This window comes from Sycon ciliatum, chromosome 8 (genome assembly GCF_964019385.1).
Source record: "Sycon ciliatum chromosome 8, ocSycCili1.1, whole genome shotgun sequence".
NCBI lineage: Eukaryota > Metazoa > Porifera > Calcarea > Leucosolenida > Sycettidae > Sycon > Sycon ciliatum.
The window spans coordinates 163732-182162 of record NC_088650.1 but is presented as its reverse complement, the minus strand read 5'-3'; the positions used below and the strand labels follow the sequence as shown (position 1 = coordinate 182162).

At 45.7% G+C, this 18431-nt stretch overlaps 2 protein-coding genes across 3 annotated transcripts in view; one reads left to right on the top strand and one right to left on the bottom strand.

Moving 5' to 3' along the window:
- Nucleotides 1-2975: 2975 nt before the first annotated feature.
- LOC135822961 (nascent polypeptide-associated complex subunit alpha, muscle-specific form-like) lies at nt 2976-3788 on the bottom strand. Its single transcript, XM_065335801.1, has one exon. The coding sequence runs from the start codon at nt 3786-3788 to the stop codon at nt 2976-2978; it is 813 nt and encodes a 270-aa protein (XP_065191873.1).
- A 3460-nt stretch (nt 3789-7248) lies between these two features.
- LOC135823005 (endophilin-B1-like) overlaps nt 7249-18431 on the top strand; it is a 40101-nt gene continuing 28918 nt past the window's right edge. For both annotated transcript variants that reach the window (XR_010554590.1, XM_065335840.1), the window contains exons 1-4: nt 7249-7573; nt 10466-10613; nt 11638-11763; nt 12969-13102. Coding sequence is in view for 1 of the 2 variants with exons in the window: in XM_065335840.1 (XP_065191912.1) it covers nt 7499-7573; nt 10466-10613; nt 11638-11763; nt 12969-13102 (483 nt within the window). In the remaining variant the exon portion in view is untranslated. The remainder of the gene's footprint in view (nt 7574-10465; nt 10614-11637; nt 11764-12968; nt 13103-18431) is intronic.

Sequence of the window (18431 nt, the reverse complement as noted above, 5' to 3'; positions counted from 1 at the left end):
GTAATAGTATGTCACCAAGCTCAGAGAGCACTGGCTAGGCATACAACAAGCTCAGAGTGCACTGGCTAGGCATGTGTTAAGCTCAGAGTGCACTGGCTAGGCATGTGTCAGCTAGTGCACTGGCTAGGCATGTGTCAGCTACATGACTGTAGCTACATGTACATGTAGGGCAATTCCATTTCCTGCATGCCAGATTTATGCAATTTGCCTTGGACGCAAATGCTCTTGTGTATGTGTGTGTGTGGGGAGGGGGGGGGGGGGGAGGAGGTTGCGTGTGTGTGGGGGGGGGGGGGGGGGGGAGGGAGGTTGCGTGTATGTATGTGTGGGGGGGGGGGGGGGAGGAGGTTGCGTGGATGTATGTGTGTGTATGTGGGTAGTAAAGATTTTCCTGTCCCTGTCTGTCCCTGTCACATGTGATTGTGTACAGGTGTGGTTAGAAAACAGGTGTGTAGTCCCTTTACTCATGTTACTAGGAAGTTAGTAGTATCACTATGGAGTATTGTATGACTCTATGACTCTATGACTCTATGACTCTATGACTCTTTGACTGTATGAGTGAAATGATAAGAATGGGTTCTAGCTCGTCTTCATGACAACTGATTGGGACTTTGTACGTCTAAGAGGAATACGTAGCACCTCGTTGGCCCCGATGGACCTGAAGATGATAACACTTCTGTGTCGGACTGTCGGTCATTGCATAGGTCTTGAAAATGTGACTTCAGTACTCGCCTGTTATTGCGTGTAAGTATCTACCCTGCAATTTGGTGATGCCATCCTTTCCCAATAAGGAAGGTGGTGGAAGTTTGGCAAGTAAAACAAAAACATGTTAGTGTTTGTTTTCCATCCATTCTAGCCCTAATCGTGAGCCACTAGCAGACAGATATTGCGGCTACTAGTCGTGTAGACCCGGTCCAAATTGGATGCGGTTGCACAGTACATCAATAAGCTTGTTCACAAGCGTAAATGTGCGGATCATGTGCAGTTGCATATGGCAAGGCAGGTCTTGTGTGGTTGTGGCAAGGTAGGTCCTGTGTGGTTGTGGCAAGGCAGGTCCTGTGTGGTTGTGGCAAGGCAGGTCCTATGTGGTTGTGGCAAGGCAGGTCCTGTGTGGTTGTGGCAAGGCAGGTCCTGTGTGGTTGTGGCAAGGCAGGTCCTGTGTGGTTGTGGCGAGGCAGGTCCTGTGTGGTTGTGGCAAGGCAGGTCCTGTGTGGTTGTGGCGAGACAGGTCCTGTGTGGTTGTGGCAAGACATGTCCTGTGTGGTTGTGGCAAGGCAGGTCCTGAGTGGTTGTGGCAAGGCAGGTCCTGTGTGGTTGTGGCAAGGCAGGTCCTGTGTGGTTGTGGCAAGGCAGGTCCTGTGTGGTTGTGGCGAGACAGGTCCTGTGTGGTTGTGGCGAGACAGGTCCTGTGTGGTTGTGGCAAGACAGGTCCTGTGTGGTTGTGGTAAGGCAGGTCCTGTGTGGTTGTGGCAAGGCAGGTCCTGTGTGGTTGTGGCAAGGCAGGTCAGGTAGATCTACAGTCTGTCCCGGCGGGAATTTGCGGAAACAATCTCGAAAACTTGCGCAAGAAATTGCGGCAGAAAGTGACAAAAAATGCGACGAAAAGTGCGGAATGATGCAGAACTTGCCAGGAATTCGCGGAATTATTTGCAGAGAATTGCGGATTTGGGCCAAATCACGAAATTTGTTGCATCGTACATGTGGTATATCTACTCGGGAGTCGTACTGTGCAAAAAGAAATAACCTACAGGATCATGGAAAGAACTGCGTGAAAAGTGCATAAAAATGTGAGATATAGTGCAGAAAACAACAAAAAACGCGAGAAATCGCGGATTTTGCTGAAAATCGCGGGTTTGGGCCAAAATCGCGAAATTTGTTGCATCCGTGGAATCGCGATTTCCTGGAGGGACAGTGTAACAGTAACTGTTGAATGTGACAAGGCAGGTCAATGACTTATGTGCAATTGTTTGTGACATGGCAGCCTTGGCAGGTCGTGTGTGCACTTTCAGCAGTGCAGAAGAATTTGTTGTTGACACTGTCTGTATATCTGATTGTGTGTTGAGTGCAAGCAGCATGAGCAGCCTAGCCATGGTCACTACAACTTACAAGTGTTTTCGAAACATGTTAAACTACCAAGCAAGGCTTCTGTATATAACTTACAAGTGTGTACGTCAATCTGTGTTTCACTTGTCACAAGACTCAAGATCTTGCAAGCCGTGCACTTTCAAGTTCCATTGATAATAAAAGTACACTACGTACTCCGTACTTTCCTTGTTCATACGGATGATAAAGGTCATTGATAATAAGGAATGATAATAAAAGGATAGTGAAAACATTGTGACGCGCTACATGGTGACCAATGAAAAAAGGGTCAGCATTAAATATGTAGACAGGCAAAAAAAGTATCTTGTAGTTGAGAAACTGCTGCTGTGAAACCCTAACAAATAAACACTATCAACATCAGGGCTACTTTCTGGGTGGCTGGGCAAGGGACGGGAATACGAAATGTAAAAAATTCCTCCCGCACTACATACGACAATAGAAAAATGGTCTTATTTGCCTTGGGGAGGGGATATACTGTTGAAGTTGACACAATATTCTTCATCAAAGTGATTGAAAATAAAACATCTCAAGTGGAAAGACAGCCAGTTCTCCAGGAAATAATATAGTGCAGAGAGAGAGAGAGAGAGAGAGAGAGAGAGAGAGAGAGAGAGAGAGAGAGAGAGAGAGAGAGAGAGAGAGAGAGAGAGAGAGCTACATTCATAATAAAACAGGCCCGAGTGCTGAACTGCTAGCTCAGGCAGTCGCAGCATTCGGTCAGTTTCGACATAACTCTCTTACACTCCACGAGAGTGATCAATTACCTTCCATGTTAACTGGCCACGTCATGAATGTCCACATGCATCGTTTTAAAATGTAGAATTTGCCTTTGTTCAGCATCAACGTTGATGAGCCCACCATGATAGCAATAATAGTTTCTAGTCCTCAAGGAACGTAACTGGTAAATATCCCTCTGCGCCAGACTCGTTTAGTCCAAGTATCCAGCCATTATCACTAGCATCATCTTCCATCAGCATAATAGCTTCTCCCTTGGCAAAGGAAAGTTCATTATCATTTTCACCGCTGAAGTCACAAACAGCCACATAGACAGGATTACCTGGAGTACGTTTTGTGACTTGATCAGCAACTGGCGCTTCTCTACTTGGGGGTTCTTTTCGTTCTGGTTCAGTACTAAGTATGAGTGGAGCTGGTGAATGTTGTGTCGGTACCTCGGCTGCTGCGCTATCAGTCAGTGATGCCAATTCACTGTCAGTGGAAGTACTCGGTTTGCCACGATGCTTCACAGTAGCTGCTCTGCGTGGTGGTGGACCTGCCGGTCGCGGTGGTGGTCGGCTGCGAACAGATCCAGATGTATGAGCTAGTTTTTGTGGAACACCACGACACTTATCCAATGCTTGGTTGGCTAGAGGACGTGGTGGTGGAGGTCGTCTAACCCCAGGAGGTCGTTCCGGTGTCCTTGCGCCTCCTCCTGTAGTAGGAGTGCGGCATGCAGTCGGTGGAGTGATTGTCACAGTCGACATATCGCTAGCCCTGATCTTGCCAGAAGTACTAGCTACAGATGTTGGTGTGGTTGTGGGTGTGCGTGCCGCGGCTTGCATATTTGGTGAGCTATCGTGGCGGCGCGGCACAGGAGGCGGTGGCCTGGATGATTTTAACGGTGCTGGCGGGGGAGGTCGTGCCATCCTTACACTGCTAGAACGTTGCTGACTGGATACGGGAGCAGCAGACATTATCACACGTCTGCTGTACAAATTGACTAGAGATTCTGATCCTGATGCACAGTTACGCTTTACTTGCCTCAACACCACAACTGTATGTACGTCAAGTACAAGAGAGCAGCACACGCTTCCTAGAGATCGTCAAGAACGGCCGAAAGATTGCTAGATGCGGATGAGACTGATAAACAGTGCAGTACCAACAGGAGTGACCTCACCCAGCGACTAAAATCATCAAATTCTCAGCAAGCAACAGCTCCACAGGTCAGAGGGTAACCAACCATAATTATTGCGACTTCCACAAGGCAGCACAGGCAAATCCTTTCGCAAACACCTTGTTACGGCTTGTAGCACGTGCTTGACGCAGTAGGTATTCTGCTTCAAAACAGAACTGGATCACACTGACACTGTACTGGGCCTCCACCTCGGCTCTGTTTCTTTACTCACAAACTTTTTCGCCACTGAGCCCAAAACAGACTCCATCTACATATCATTGCAGTTCTGATGATCGACATCCGACATGTCCAACAGCTGATGGAGCTGAGCCAATAGTTACCGTACTTGGTAAATCCAAAAAAGCTGCACCAAGCGTGCTACACTTTAGTCTAGGAGCCAGGGGGTCATCAGAACTGAGCTGTGTGACACCCTGTCCAGGAAGGATTTTTTGACGGATTTGGAATGGCATAACAACCAGTAACTGACCTCTGAAAACCAGAATGTGCCAAAGTTGTCCGTTCAAGAGTTATGGCCTATTTACTAAAATTGCCATGGTTACCATAGCAACGTACATGTAAATTGCCTCTTTTTAGCTCAAAAGACATGCAATATGGGTCAAATAGATAATGAATGGCTGTCAAAGTCATAAGTGAAGATAAAAGTTCCCAAAACTGCCTTCAAAATATTATAAATGTCATCGAAAGTGAATTATTTAATACTGGTGTGGTTTGTACATGTATTTGGTATCATTATTACATTGTATGTAGAGGTAGTATCGAAGTTACTTATCAGTGGGAAATTGCTGTGTGGTCACCAGGAGCAGAGCTTGACACTGGCACATAGAAGTACAAAACAAGAACTTATACAAGTAGAAAAGAAAAAGGACCATCGAACTACAAGCTACGCTATAATATCCACTAACACCACTAAAATACTAAACAATCAGCTAATGCGATAACATTGCACGACACTGACCAACGGTACTGGCGTTCTACAACTAACTTGCTAACAGCTCTAGCACATCTTGGATGCGCACTACACCAGCCTTCCAACTTGGAAGGTTCTAAGTTATATGTATATGATAACATATGAGGGGAAGGTGATTGTTTAGTAACTGGTGGTGTTCGTGGATATTCTAGCATAGCTTGCAGTTCAATGGTCCTTTTTCCTTTCTATAAATTTATCCTTGGCTCTCCATCCAAAAACAAGAACTGTTCAGTATGCTTCATCAGCAAGGAATGAATCTACCCCAGGCCTTGGTGCAGAAGGGTGAGTCGTCAGGCAAAGCTGTTGCGGCTCTTCGCTAGTCCTTTTCTCTAATCCTCCAGCGACTACATCTGTCAACGAGGCACGATAACACTAACAGATCTTCTTCATGACTCCAGTGGGCTATCCATGAGTCGTCCCCCTTCCAAGACTCCCATAACTACATGTATATCCGTAGAGCCAAAGCCACCTTCCAGGCAGCTCTTTCAGGAGACATGTGCTGCTGCTCAGCCTGGTATGATGGTATCCCAGGTCCCGCTGCCCATTGATGGTGTGCTACAACCTCTCCATCCGATGGCCATCACAGATTTCAGGTCCAGAGCTTTTGCTGCAGCTTGACACATAGTCGCTGGAGGATAGAGAAAAGGACTAGCGAAGAGCTGCAACAGCTTTGCCTGACGACTCACCCTTCTGCACGGTCACTGCACCTACATGTACATGTAGGGCAGATTTATTCCTTGTTTGTGAAGCATACTGAACAGTTCTTATTTCGTACTTCTGTGTGCCAGTGTCAAGCTCTGCTCCTGGTGACCACACAGCAATTTCCCACTGATAAATAACGGCGATACTACCTCTACATACAATGCAATAATGATACTAAATACATGTACAATGTACATTGTACATGTACAAACCACACCAGTATTAAATAATTCACTTTTGATGACATTTATATTATTTTGAAGGCAGTTTTGGGAACTTTTATCTTCACTTATGACTTTGACAGCCATTCATTATCTATTTGACCCATATTGCATGTCTTTTGAGCTAAAAAGAGGCAATTTACATGTACGTTGCTATGGTAACCATGGCAATTTTAGTAAATAGGCCATAACTCTTGAACGGACAACTTTGGCACATTCTGGTTTTCAGAGGTCAGTTACTGGTTGTTATGCCATTCCAAATCCGTCAAAAAATCCTTCCTGGACAAGGTGTCACACTAACTCCTTATTCCTTGGACTTTTGCTGACTTGGCTCCTAGACTACTTGGAAAAGATCAAGACGTGAACACTGATGCGATGGTGAGCGTCCACGCGTTGCGAGCAAGAAAGTCGTACAGTTGTCGTACGCGAATGACGTACACTTGTGACTTAGGACTCTGCACCTACACTATACTAGGCTACAGTCCATTCACCTAGCTAGGTAGTACAGTACCTAGGACACACAATTATTATTTCACAAATCAAGCTGCAAGTGCTAGGAAAGTAATAGTTGTGCTCATGAAGAACTTCCGGAGACAGGTGAAGGCCTCTCTCATGCTTGTTTGTGAAGCAGCACTGCCAGCAGGCCACAGCTGGTTTTCACCAGGTCACCAGCAGATGTAGGATCTACGAGGCAGGTGCACCAGGCCAGGCCTGAGCTGAGCCTGACAGGCTGACAGCTCGACACGACGACAGGCTGACTCCCGGGAGCGCTACACAGAAACCCGTTGTCATGCATGTCGTCTGTCTATCATGGTCTACTACCAAGACTGGCAAGAGTGCATCTTAGTAAACAGTTTATGGACTCTTACTACTAGTACTACTCTGCAGATCTGTCATCATGACTACAAAAGTCGATCGACTTTTAAAATAAACTCGGATACTGAGCCAGTAATAAAAAAAATTTAATGTAAAAAGCGATCATGTTACAGTCGTGGATAGTTGCTGCACAACTCGTTCTCATGTGTTTCTTCAATAAATAACGACGACTGTCGTATATCATCAAGAGTAGATAAAACAAAACGTTTATCTACTCTTATATCATGCATGATGACAAGATCTTTAGCTAATAAATAGAGTGTTTATTGAGCATCTACATTGTAGTAGCTACATGACTGTGATTTTTGCATTTTTGCATTGATTTTCACGTCATAATTTTCTCAGATCAGTGACGTAAACTAATAACAATAATAATTTTCATAATTTTCTCAGATCATGTCATATCAGTGACGTTTAATTATTGACATCAATTTTCTTTTCTTTTTCGAAACGTCAGCCTGCCAACCAAATCGCCATTCACCAGTCACTGCATCGATCATATCAGCCATCACTTTGAGCAATTAAGTTTGAAAGGAAAGCATACTTTTGTAGCTTTCTGCGGAGTCTTCTCAACATAATAACGTGTGTTCTGCGCGAATTGCCGACTCTACCTTCCGCTGGCGTAGTGACTTTGACGTTTTTGTCCCGTTTAGTAGGCCTTGAGGTAGTTTCCTGAACTGTGCTTACAAGGAGGTAAGGGCGACGTGCCAGCAGCGGAGAATCATGGCCGAGGATGCAAAGCAATCAGTGAAGAATGTTACTCGTGGGGTGTTGACTACATTCAATCGTGCTCGTCAAGTAAGGATTAAATTGACAGCATTCTGTGTCATGTACAATCATAATGTCATTGTAGCTTTGGTCAATCATCACATATGTACATGTATCTCTAGATCCTATAATATAATTATAGGATTTTGGTCATATTTTTCAACTCAAAATGGGTGTGGCACGAGCATAGGGAAAAGTATGTGACCAATTCTTCCTTGCTAGGTCTTAGTAGACACTGGGAGTTGAATAAGATAATGTTTTCAAATACTAACATCTCAGACTCATCTCCTTGTGCAATATTACTAAGGCCTGTGCCCTATTTTTCGAATCCTATATAATTATAGGATTTGAGATTTTACTGGACCTTGTTTTATCCTTAAAACTGGTAGTTTCACGACGGCATGTGCGATATGTCGTCAAGAAACCACCCGGTGCCACACCTGTAATGTTCTGCACATTCACTGCTTCAGTCCTTTCCATGACACCAGCTGAACAATGCTGCTCAAAGTTTCAATTCTTGCTGAAAATGGGTATTCATGATGCCCTATGAATCTAAAAAGTAAACATTCATGCCTCAAACATATTTACAGCTTCTATGAAAACCATTATGCTGTTATTTTGGGTCATGAATGGCTCATGATGACCAATAACAAAGGCATAAAGGTCACACATTTTCAAACCCTATATATAGGATTTTTTGCCAGCAAATTAACCCTCTCAGTGCCACGGGCGACTTTAGTCGCCCAGACTGAGTATGTGAGTACAAATAAATTCATATCTCCACTTCTACACACAGGAGAGTTACAAACGACCACTCTACGTCTTCAGGAAGACCTTGGCTATCGACTCATCACAACGTTTTGTGTCCGTGAGGATAGATATCGCCAGGGCAAAGCCTGAAGCGCGCGCGCTCGGACAAACAATTGTCGCGTATAGAAAACATGACGTATGCGCATCGCGGGTTTCTCTATTTCTTTCGCGGCAACCCATGCGTATTGCGTATCTAAACATCGAGATTTTCAGTGGCTTTCAGGTCAACTTTGTCCGAATTTCGTGCGTTGAAAGTAGACTGCACTGCGATCGATCGCGCGCGCGTGAGAAAGTGCAGATGCTACGAAAATGCAGAAAACGGACTTCGCTCAGGCGCCCTCGCGAGGAAGACTATTTTCGCTGCATTTTCTCTTCACAGCTGTCTGCCTGGCCATGATATCTTTCCAGAGAGTCATCGTTTGTAAAGATCCGTGGATCTACAGCTGAGCTATGAAAAATTTGAGTTCAGCTCAACTCGGAAAAATTTGAATTTTTCTGACCCCCTTGGCACTGAAAGGGTTAAGAGATATTGCCATTAATGGTCCCTATTACTGTATGGCACGTTCACATCTTATGCCTGGACCATTCACACTACTCCCGAAACGTGGCGTACGTGACGTTTTCGTCCGGATAGCCATGACAACATGGAACGTGGCGGGAAAATCGTACCCCTGATACGAAAACGTAGACGACGTATCCAGACCCCTGTACCGAGGTTCGTTCCGTCGTTCCCAGCTGTTTGTGTCCAAAAGAAGCTGTGGGCACAGCTGTACGAAAAGCGTATACGTGCCTGTGTGAATGCACCTGCATAAAAACGACGTCTGCCAGTACGTCGTATTCCACAACGTGACGCATATTGAAACGTCGTATGAATAGCCTATTGGTCAACTGCTGTGCAGTGCATATACATGTACACAATTCTGTACAATGGTCACTCGAATTAGGGGTGAAAATTAGCAGTGAGATCCTGAGTTCGAGTACATGTACTCTGATTTTCTCCGATCGAATATTCGAGTATTCGAGTACTCTTCATCTCTTACCATCTGCATGCCAAAATCCTGAAATTCACGTGATACAGCCCCGATTAAACAGATTGGTCGCCATTTTCTTGAGTTTATAGTAAAGAAAAAGGACCAAGAAACTACAAGTTACGCTATACTGTCCACTAACACCACCAGTTACTAAACAATCAGCTCATGTGATAACATTGCACCACACTGATCCTTTTTCTTTACTATAAATTATTTATCCTTGGCTTTCCATCCGAGTCCATTTTCTTGAGTACTTAGTATATTGATTGGTGGGTCGTTGGGCTTTCCCTACCCATGTACAGATGTTCACCCCACAGTCTGCACATCATACTGCTTGCTACTCGGAAACCGAACATTTCTGTAGTTTATGTGTAAACAATATATGAATGAGTGCTCTGATTTATTCCGAGTACGATTATTTTTCAATAAGACCGAGCGAATACTCGAATTGAAAATAAGAGAGAAAAAACTGGATAACTTGTAAATTTTAATATGGTCCTATCATATATAGAGAGAGATTTGTTTAATATTTTAATCCTTGGCTCTCCATCTGAGTTTCATGAGTACTCGAATATTTGGTATAATATTTGGTATAATTGTTTCACTCCTAATTGAAATTCTCCTTCATGAACACAATATCGGAGGGCACTGCGGCTGCATTACACTATTGGCACATAATATTATCCACTTGCACAAAGTCGCCAACACTTTCAGCAGCCTGTATCAAACACATCCTTTGGACATTGTAGTCAGTACTGTCTGATGTTGTAGTCACTGCTGTCTGGTGTTCTGACGTTCGCAAACGCGTGAAACTCGGAGTTACAGCAATACAACTTTACAACGATTGCAGTTTCCCTTCTCTCTCTCTCTCTCTCTCTCTCTCTCTCTCTCTCTCTCTCTCTCTCTCTCTCTCTCTCTCTCTCTCTCTCTCTCTCTCTCTCTCTCTCTCTCTCTCTCTCTCTCTCTCTCTCTCTCTCTCTCTCTCTCTCTCTCTCTCTCTCTCTCTCTCTCTTTCTCTCTCCCTCTCTCTCTCAACTCTCCCTGAGTGTGAGTTGTATGTTTTTTATTCTGTTGGTGGCAGTTGACTGAGGAGAAACTCGGCCATTCAGAGAAGACAGACTTTGACCAGAATTTTGAGAACCTATCAGCACGTGCTGATCGTTCAAAACTCTGGACGGAGAAAATTGTGAAAGAAGCGGAGCATGTACTTCGGCCATCAGCAGGCAGTAGTAAGTTTGGCGTACATGTACACTGTATCCACTCCAGTGTAGCATGAGCATTTCCAAGCACTATGCTAAAGTGCATGCTTTGATGTTGAATTGTTGCATTCAACATCCAGATGGGTCTGCACTTCATGTCAGGGTCTCACGTGGAGTCCACAGGGGAGGGGGCTAACTGGGTGTCCTTCTGTGCTAACTTTCAGCCAATACGACAAGGACCATCGCTGCCCCAAAAGCCGGTGGTATCGACTTTCCACTGTTTTTGTAAACTAGCCCTAACCCAAGTTGAGGTTAGGAGAGGGAACCTTTGCACTGTTTTTGTAAACTAGCCCTAACCCAAGTTGAGGTTAGGAGAGGGAACCTTTGCACTGTTTTTGTAAACTAGCCCTAACCCAAGTTGAGGTTAGGAGAGGGAACCTTTGCACTGTTTTTGTAAACTAGCCCTAACCCAAGTTGAGGTTAGGAGAGGGAACTGCTTTTTACTCTGCCTGCTTTGGTACTTTTATTTTTTTGGAGTTCTTGATTTGGGTTTAGTGAATTCTTGATTTGGGTTTAGTGAATTCTTGATTTGGGTTTAGTGAATTCTTGATTTGGGTTTAGTGAATTCTTGATTTGGGTTTAGTGAATTCTTGATTTGGGTTTAGTGAATTCTTGATTTGGGTTTAGTGAATTCTTGATTTGGGTTTAGTGAATTCTTGATTTGGGTTTAGTGAATTCTTGATTTGGGTTTAGTGAATTCTTGATTTGGGTTTAGTGAATTCTTGATTTGGGTTTAGTGAATTCTTGATTTGGGTTTAGTGAATTCTTGATTTGGGTTTAGTGAATTCTTGATTTGGGTTTAGCGAATTCTTGATTTGGGTTTAGTGAATTCTTGGAAGGTTGTTCTCTGAAGATCATTGTTGTTGAGCTGTGTAGACCTTATGCGTATGCTCATGCATGTCATATTAAAGTGCATTCTTATGTGTTTGTGCATGTATGCACGCATGTGTGTTTGTCTGCATGTGGGTGTGTACGTTTGCATATGTGCATGTAGATGAAAAGATTGAGGACTTTGTTCGAGGCAAGCTTGGCCGGGGCTTGCCGACAAGACTTGTTCCCGTTGAGGTTCTGGGTCAACAAATGACAAGTGCAGGTCATGAATATGGACCCATACCTCTTGGTAAGCCCTGCACCATCATGGCTGCCACCATGGTCGTCACCATGGCTACCATCATATCCGTCACCATGGTCACCGTCATGGCTGCCCCCCATGTCCGTCAGCTTTGAAGATACAGCTTAGGCTGTCAATGTGAAGCCACATTCATACACTTACTTACTCGTACACCTGCCCATTGCTGAAGCCATGATAGCGAACACGCTACGTACTGTTAGGCTGCAACCACCCTAGGTACAAAATCACGTACAAACGGCATTACAGTAGAAATCGTCATGACGACCCGCGCGAAATTCAACATGCGCTTTGTAGGTTTTCAGCAACCGGCACACCCCTGTAGAAAGCCACGTTTGTCGTTTCCGTCGTTTTCGCGCTCCATTTCCTGTGTACAACTTTTTTTGTACTGGTCGTCGTACATAGCATCAGCATTGTTTTTGAATTTCCCGGTCTTTTCCAGCGCATGGCACATGCTTTGGCACGACATCGTCACGTGCTGGTCGTGTGAAAACGTCATCTATGCAGACCGAAAAGTATAGTGTGGTTGCGTACTGACTTGTACTGAGATATGCATGAATATTTGTACTGGGATTTTTATGTAGTGTGGTTGCGGCCTTAGACATAGCAACTTGTGCTGGGGTTACACCATGCAACAGCTTGCAAGGCTGATGAATTGACCGCCACTAATTTTAGCCTGGTATCCACCATACAGCTGATTGAAATGGCTTTTTTCTGGCCATTGATTCCCTTCCCCCATACGTACATGCACAAACACATGCACAAACCCCAGTGTATTACTCTGCTGTACATTTCTGCCTTTAATACGGGGCATTCGTAGGTTTCTTTTTCTGCACTGTATAAGTGTGTGTGTGTGTGTGTGTGTGTGTGTGTGTGTGTGTGTGTGTGTGTGTGTGTGTGTGTGTGTGTGTGTGGGTGTGGGTGTGGGTGTGTGTATATGTGTACATGTACGTGTGGGTGTATGTATGCATGTGGGTGTATGTATGCATGTGCATGCATGCGTACATGCTGGTGTACATGATTGTATATTTGTATGTATGTTCACGCGTGTGTGTGCGTGTGTGTGCGTGTGTGTGCGTGTGTGTGCGTGTGTGTGCGTGTGTGTGCGTGTGTGTGCGTGTGTGTGCGTGTGTGCGTGTGTGTGCGTGTGTGTGCGTGCATGGTATTGTACTTGTTTGCTTGTTACTACTAACCAGGTCATGCATTGTTGAAGTGTGGAGAGACGGAATGTGCTCTTGGTATAGCTGAGAAGGAGTTTGTCGGCACAGGAGTCAACCGATTTGTCATACCTATGAAGAAGTTTCTGGATGAGGAGATCAGATCACTCCAGGTCAGTAAAGCTTTGTTTACACGAGGCGTTTCAACCCGGGTTGAGTTCGGCCCGGGTGAAATTTCAACCCAACATGAACACAGATTGACTGGAGCATGACGCATTGCGCGTGACCCGGGTTGAAATGGACAAATCGTACTACCGCACTTCTGTGCGTATCTCGCGCTAGGTTTGCACAACACTGCACAGGCAAATTTCGTGTCAACACCCACCTATTTTTTTCCGTCGTGCAGATTTTCAATCCGGGTTGAAGATTCTGACTGTTATGGTGTTATAGTATGGTTCGTATGGTTGGTAGTATTGGGCATGCATTGAGCAAGTACCGTAAAGTACCGCCAGAGCGCCCCGTCTGGCGAGAGCGCCCTACCTTGATTTTACAGCCAGGGAAAGGTAAATCGCATGGCAGAGTGCAGCGAAGTGTGTACGGTGTGAGCACCTTTGTGTACTAAGGTCACCCTTGGCAGGTTTTATGTGGAGCTCGTGTCCGCTCGAAGGTACGGATTGATTGCACAACATGCAATGTGTGCACAAGGTTCATGTCATATGACCTACAGACAGCAGACTACCATCACAATACGACCACGAAAGGACGAGATGGCGGGGCGCTCTCGTGGTACTTTACGGTAAATGGCTGACAGAAGCACTGATAATGGCTGACAGAAGCACTGATAATGGCTGACAGAAGCACTGATAATGGCTGACAGAAGCACTGATAATGGCTGACAGAAGCACTGATAATGGATGACAGAAGCACTGATAATGGCTGACAGAAGCACTGATAATGGATGACAGAAGCACTGATAATGGCTGACAGAAGCACTGATAATGGCTGACAGAAGCACTGATAATGGCTGACAGAAGCACTGATAATGGCTGACAGAAGCACTGATAATGGCTGACAGAAGCACTGATAATGGCTGACAGAAGCACTGATAATGGCTGACAGAAGCACTGATAATGGCTGACAGAAGCACTGATAATGGCTGACAGAAGCACTGATAATGGATGACAGAAGCACTGATAATGGCTGACAGAAGCACTGATAATGGCTGACAGAAGCACTGATAATGGATGACAGAAGCACTGATAATGGCTGACAGAAGCACTGATAATGGCTGACAGAAGCACTGATAATGGCTGACAGAAGCACTGATAATGGCTGACAGAAGCACTGATAATGGATGACAGAAGCACTGATAATGGCTGACAGAAGCACTGATAATGGCTGACAGAAGCACTGATAATGGCTGACAGAAGCACTGATAATGGCTGACAGAAGCACTGATAATGGCTGACAGAAGCACTGATAATGGCTGACAGAAGCACTGATAATGGCTGACAGAAGCACTGATAATGGCTGACAGAAGCACTGATAATGGATGACAGAAGCACTGATAATGGCTGACAGAAGCACTGATAATGGCTGACAGAAGCACTGATAATGGCTGACAGAAGCACTGATAATGGCTGACAGAAGCACTGATAATGGCTGACAGAAGCACTGATAATGGATGACAGAAGCACTGATAATGGATGACAGAAGCACTGATAATGGCTGACAGAAGCACTGATAATGGCCGACAGAAGCACTGATAATGGCTGACAGAAGCACTGATAATGGCTGACAGAAGCACTGATAATGGATGATTCGTGTAGAAATACTGTAAGGGCGCGTTCAGACTGGCGTAAAAAAACAAGCGGAATGTGAAAGTTGTCAAGGTGAATCGCTCACGTGACGTTCCCGCCAGCGTAAACATGGAAAAGGTTTCCCACCACTCTGCAGGCCAGTGGAATGCAGATTCCGGCGGCACCCGGAGCGCTTTTGATATCCTTGCAGCACATGTTCCGTCTTTTCGTTTTATTTCAGCCTCTACTCTTGCAGTCTGACTGCATGCTTTTGAGTTTTGAGTTTTGACTTCTAGACTGCCAACTTCTCCCATCATGCCGAAATCTTTGTTCGACTCAGCAATGGAGAGGGAGTTCATGGAGCTGTACGTGGTGATTTTTGCGGGCCGCTCTGCAGGCAAAACGCTTACTGCGAACGAGAAGCACACTCTGATCGCGGAGCGGATGAATTCCACCCAAGCACCAAACACTCCGGACATAGTATTCTTTCCGTCGACAAGCACAAGCAAAAGCACAATGATCCAGTATCTCAACAGACTGAATTAGTTTATTTTGATATCCAACTCAAACTGAGTCAACTCAAATTTTTCAAATGTCGAAGCTTCACATGTAGATCTACTGGCCATTCCAGCGGGATGCACGTGCAGTGTGATTGCGATTCCCGGGATTACGCTGCAGCTTTCCGGCGGCTGTTCACGCCAGTCTGAACGCGCCCTAAACCAGATCTGGAATCCTTAGCGCGATTTTTGTGATGGCTGTGTTACTGCAACAGGGTAATCACAAAAGAACTACGAAGTAAGCCGGTGCGAAACCTAGAACTGTTGTACTGAAACTAATGAAATCGACTCCAATCGCAATGTTTCCAAGTGCAAATTGGTCTGTGCACGCAAATCGCGAACTATTTAAATAAAATTCACGGTTAGCGTGAGACTTGGCTGGAGGCCAAGTTTTGCGCATCCGCTGTGGGAACACCACCACCCCAAGAATCAAGGCAAGGAAATCCGTGGGAACACCACCACCCCAAGAATCAAGGCAAGGAAATCCGTGGGAACGCCACCACCCCAAAAGTCAAGGCAAGGAAATCCGTGGGAACGCCACCACCCCAAGAATCAAGGCAAGGAAATCCGTGGGAACGCCACCACCCCAAGAATCAAGGCAAGGAAATCCGTGGGAACGCCACCACCCCAAGAATCAAGGCAAGGAAATCCGTGGGAACGCCACCACCCCAAGAATCAAGGCAAGGAAATCCGTGGGAACGCCACCACCCCAAGAATCAAGGCAAGGAAATCCGTGGGAACGCCACCACCCCAAGAATCAAGGCAAGGAAATCCGTGGGAACGCCACCACCCCAAGAATCAAGGCAAGGAAATCCGTGGGAACGCCACCACCCCAAGAATCAAGGCAAGGAAATCCGTAGGAACACCACCACCCCAAGAATCAAGGCAAGGATATCCGTAGGAACGCCACCACCCCAAGAATCAAGGCAAGGAAATCCGTAGGAACGCCACCACCCCAAGAATCAAGGCAAGGAAATCCGTAGGAACGCCACCACCCCAAGAATCAAGGCAAGGAAATCCGTAGGAACGCCACCACCCCAAGAATCAAGGCAAGGAAATCCGTAGGAACGCCACCACCCCAAGAATCAAGGCAAGGAAATCCGTAGGAACGCCACCACCCCGAGAATCAAGGCAAGGAAATCCGTGGGAACGCCACCACCCCAAGAATCAAGGCAAGGAAATCCGTAGGAACGCCACCACCCCAAGAATCAAGGCAAGGAAATCCGTAGGAACGCCACCACCCCAAGAATCAAGGCAAGGAAATCCGTAGGAACGCCACCACCCCAAGAATCAAGGCAAGGAAATCCGTAGGAACGCCACCTCCCCAAGAATCAAGGCGCAGATGCAGCTCCTAAAGCGGTGGGAGGTGAATTGCCGACTAAAAGCAGTGCAAACGTTTCCCGGTTTACGGTATTGTCTTGTTCCAGACATCTCATCTTCCAACTGAACGTACAGAGGCAGGTACATAGCCCGGTTTGGGGGGGGGGGGGGCATGTGGAGCATGTGCGTACCCCGGAAATCCTTCAGCTTTCGTTCAGCCTGTGCATGTGCATGTTTGTGCTAAATGGCCTAGCGATTGTAGGTCAGCAGCTGCTCTCAAGCCAAATCAAGTGGCAGTGTTCCAAGTCCACTTGTTCTTGTAGTTAGCTATAGCTGTATGTATGTACCGTAAAGTCGCGGATAAAAGCCGGGCTTATAAGCACATAAGCAGCTTTCTGCATCAGGCTTCAATGCAAACCAGGCTTGTATGCAAACCATGCTTATATGCACCACTGATATTTTTGCCAGGCTTGTATGCACATCGGCCGATCCGGGCTTGCATAGAAGCCAGGCTTCTACGCGCGACACGCGTAGATTTACCACTGACTACCGGTATGGCGGCAGTTTTACTATGCACTGTACATAGCGCATGCACTCTTGACCTACCCGATCCGCGCTTGCATAGAAGCCAGGCTTCTACGCGCGACAGGCTTATATGCATTGACCCGTTTGATTTTCAGGCTTCTATCCGCGATGTGCTTGTATGCAAACCCGGCTTCTATCCGCGATGTGCTTGTATGCAAACCCGGCTTTTATCCGCGATGTGCTTGCATGCAAACCCGGCTTCTATCCGCGATGTGCTTGCATGCAAACCCGGCTTCTATCCGCGATGTGCTTGTATGCAAACCCGGCTTCTATCCGCGATGTGCTTGTATGCAAACCCGGCTTTTATCCGCGACTTTACGGTATGTGTACAGTCCATTCATAAAAAGATGGGCCCTGGCTCTGGCGAGCTCCCGTCTTTGGCGATTTTTCGTGATTTCATCGTACACAGTGCAGTGCTGCGAAATTTGAAATTTGAAAAAGGGTCCAAAAAGGGTACCTGAACTGGGGTTCGAACCGCACAATGCACTGTTGCAGACGGGGTCAAACGGCCTGGATTTTTACGGTTTTTCCCAATTCAATGCTTTGGGGGCAAAACCTGGCCGAAATCCTATTCTTGTTATGGCTTGCTTTTTGGAGAAAAAAACTTCAGAAACAGACTCTAATTTCAGAAATTTTCGGTGCTCAATATTTTCGGTATGAGGGCAACAGGCCAGGTTAGGTGAACAGAAATTTTCGGTACAGAGAAGCAGTTCCCTATTGGATTATGTGTGTTAGTGTTTGTTCGGTGTATTGAAATTTTAGGTATGAAACAGACGCACCGAAAGTACCGAAAATAAAAGTACACCGAAAATTTGTGAAATTACAGTAATTGGAAGAGGATTCCATAGGGGATTGCAGAAAAAATTCTAAAAAAACTCAAAGTTTGACCCATTTATGGCCAAAAGCTAGAAGTCCATCTTTTTCTGAATGGACTGTAGTTGTGTTCTTGTTGTACACTGCTGTATACTGCTGTACACTGCTGTACACTGCTGTACACTGCTGTACACTGCTGTACACTGCTGTATACTGCTGTACACTGCTGTACACTGCTGTACACTGCTGTATACTGCTGTACACTGCTGTACACTGCTGTACACTGCTGTATACTGCTGTACACTGCTGTACACTGCTGTACACTGCTGTATACTGCTGTACACTGCTGTATACTGCTGTACACTGCTGTACACTGCTGTACACTGCTGTATACTGCTGTACACTGCTGTACACTGCTGTACACTGCT

What these genes read in the sequence shown, in the direction of transcription:
- LOC135822961 (XM_065335801.1), bottom strand. Translation starts at nt 3,788, where the DNA reads ATGTCTGCTGCTCCCGTATCCAGTCAGCAACGTTCTAGCAGTGTAAGG.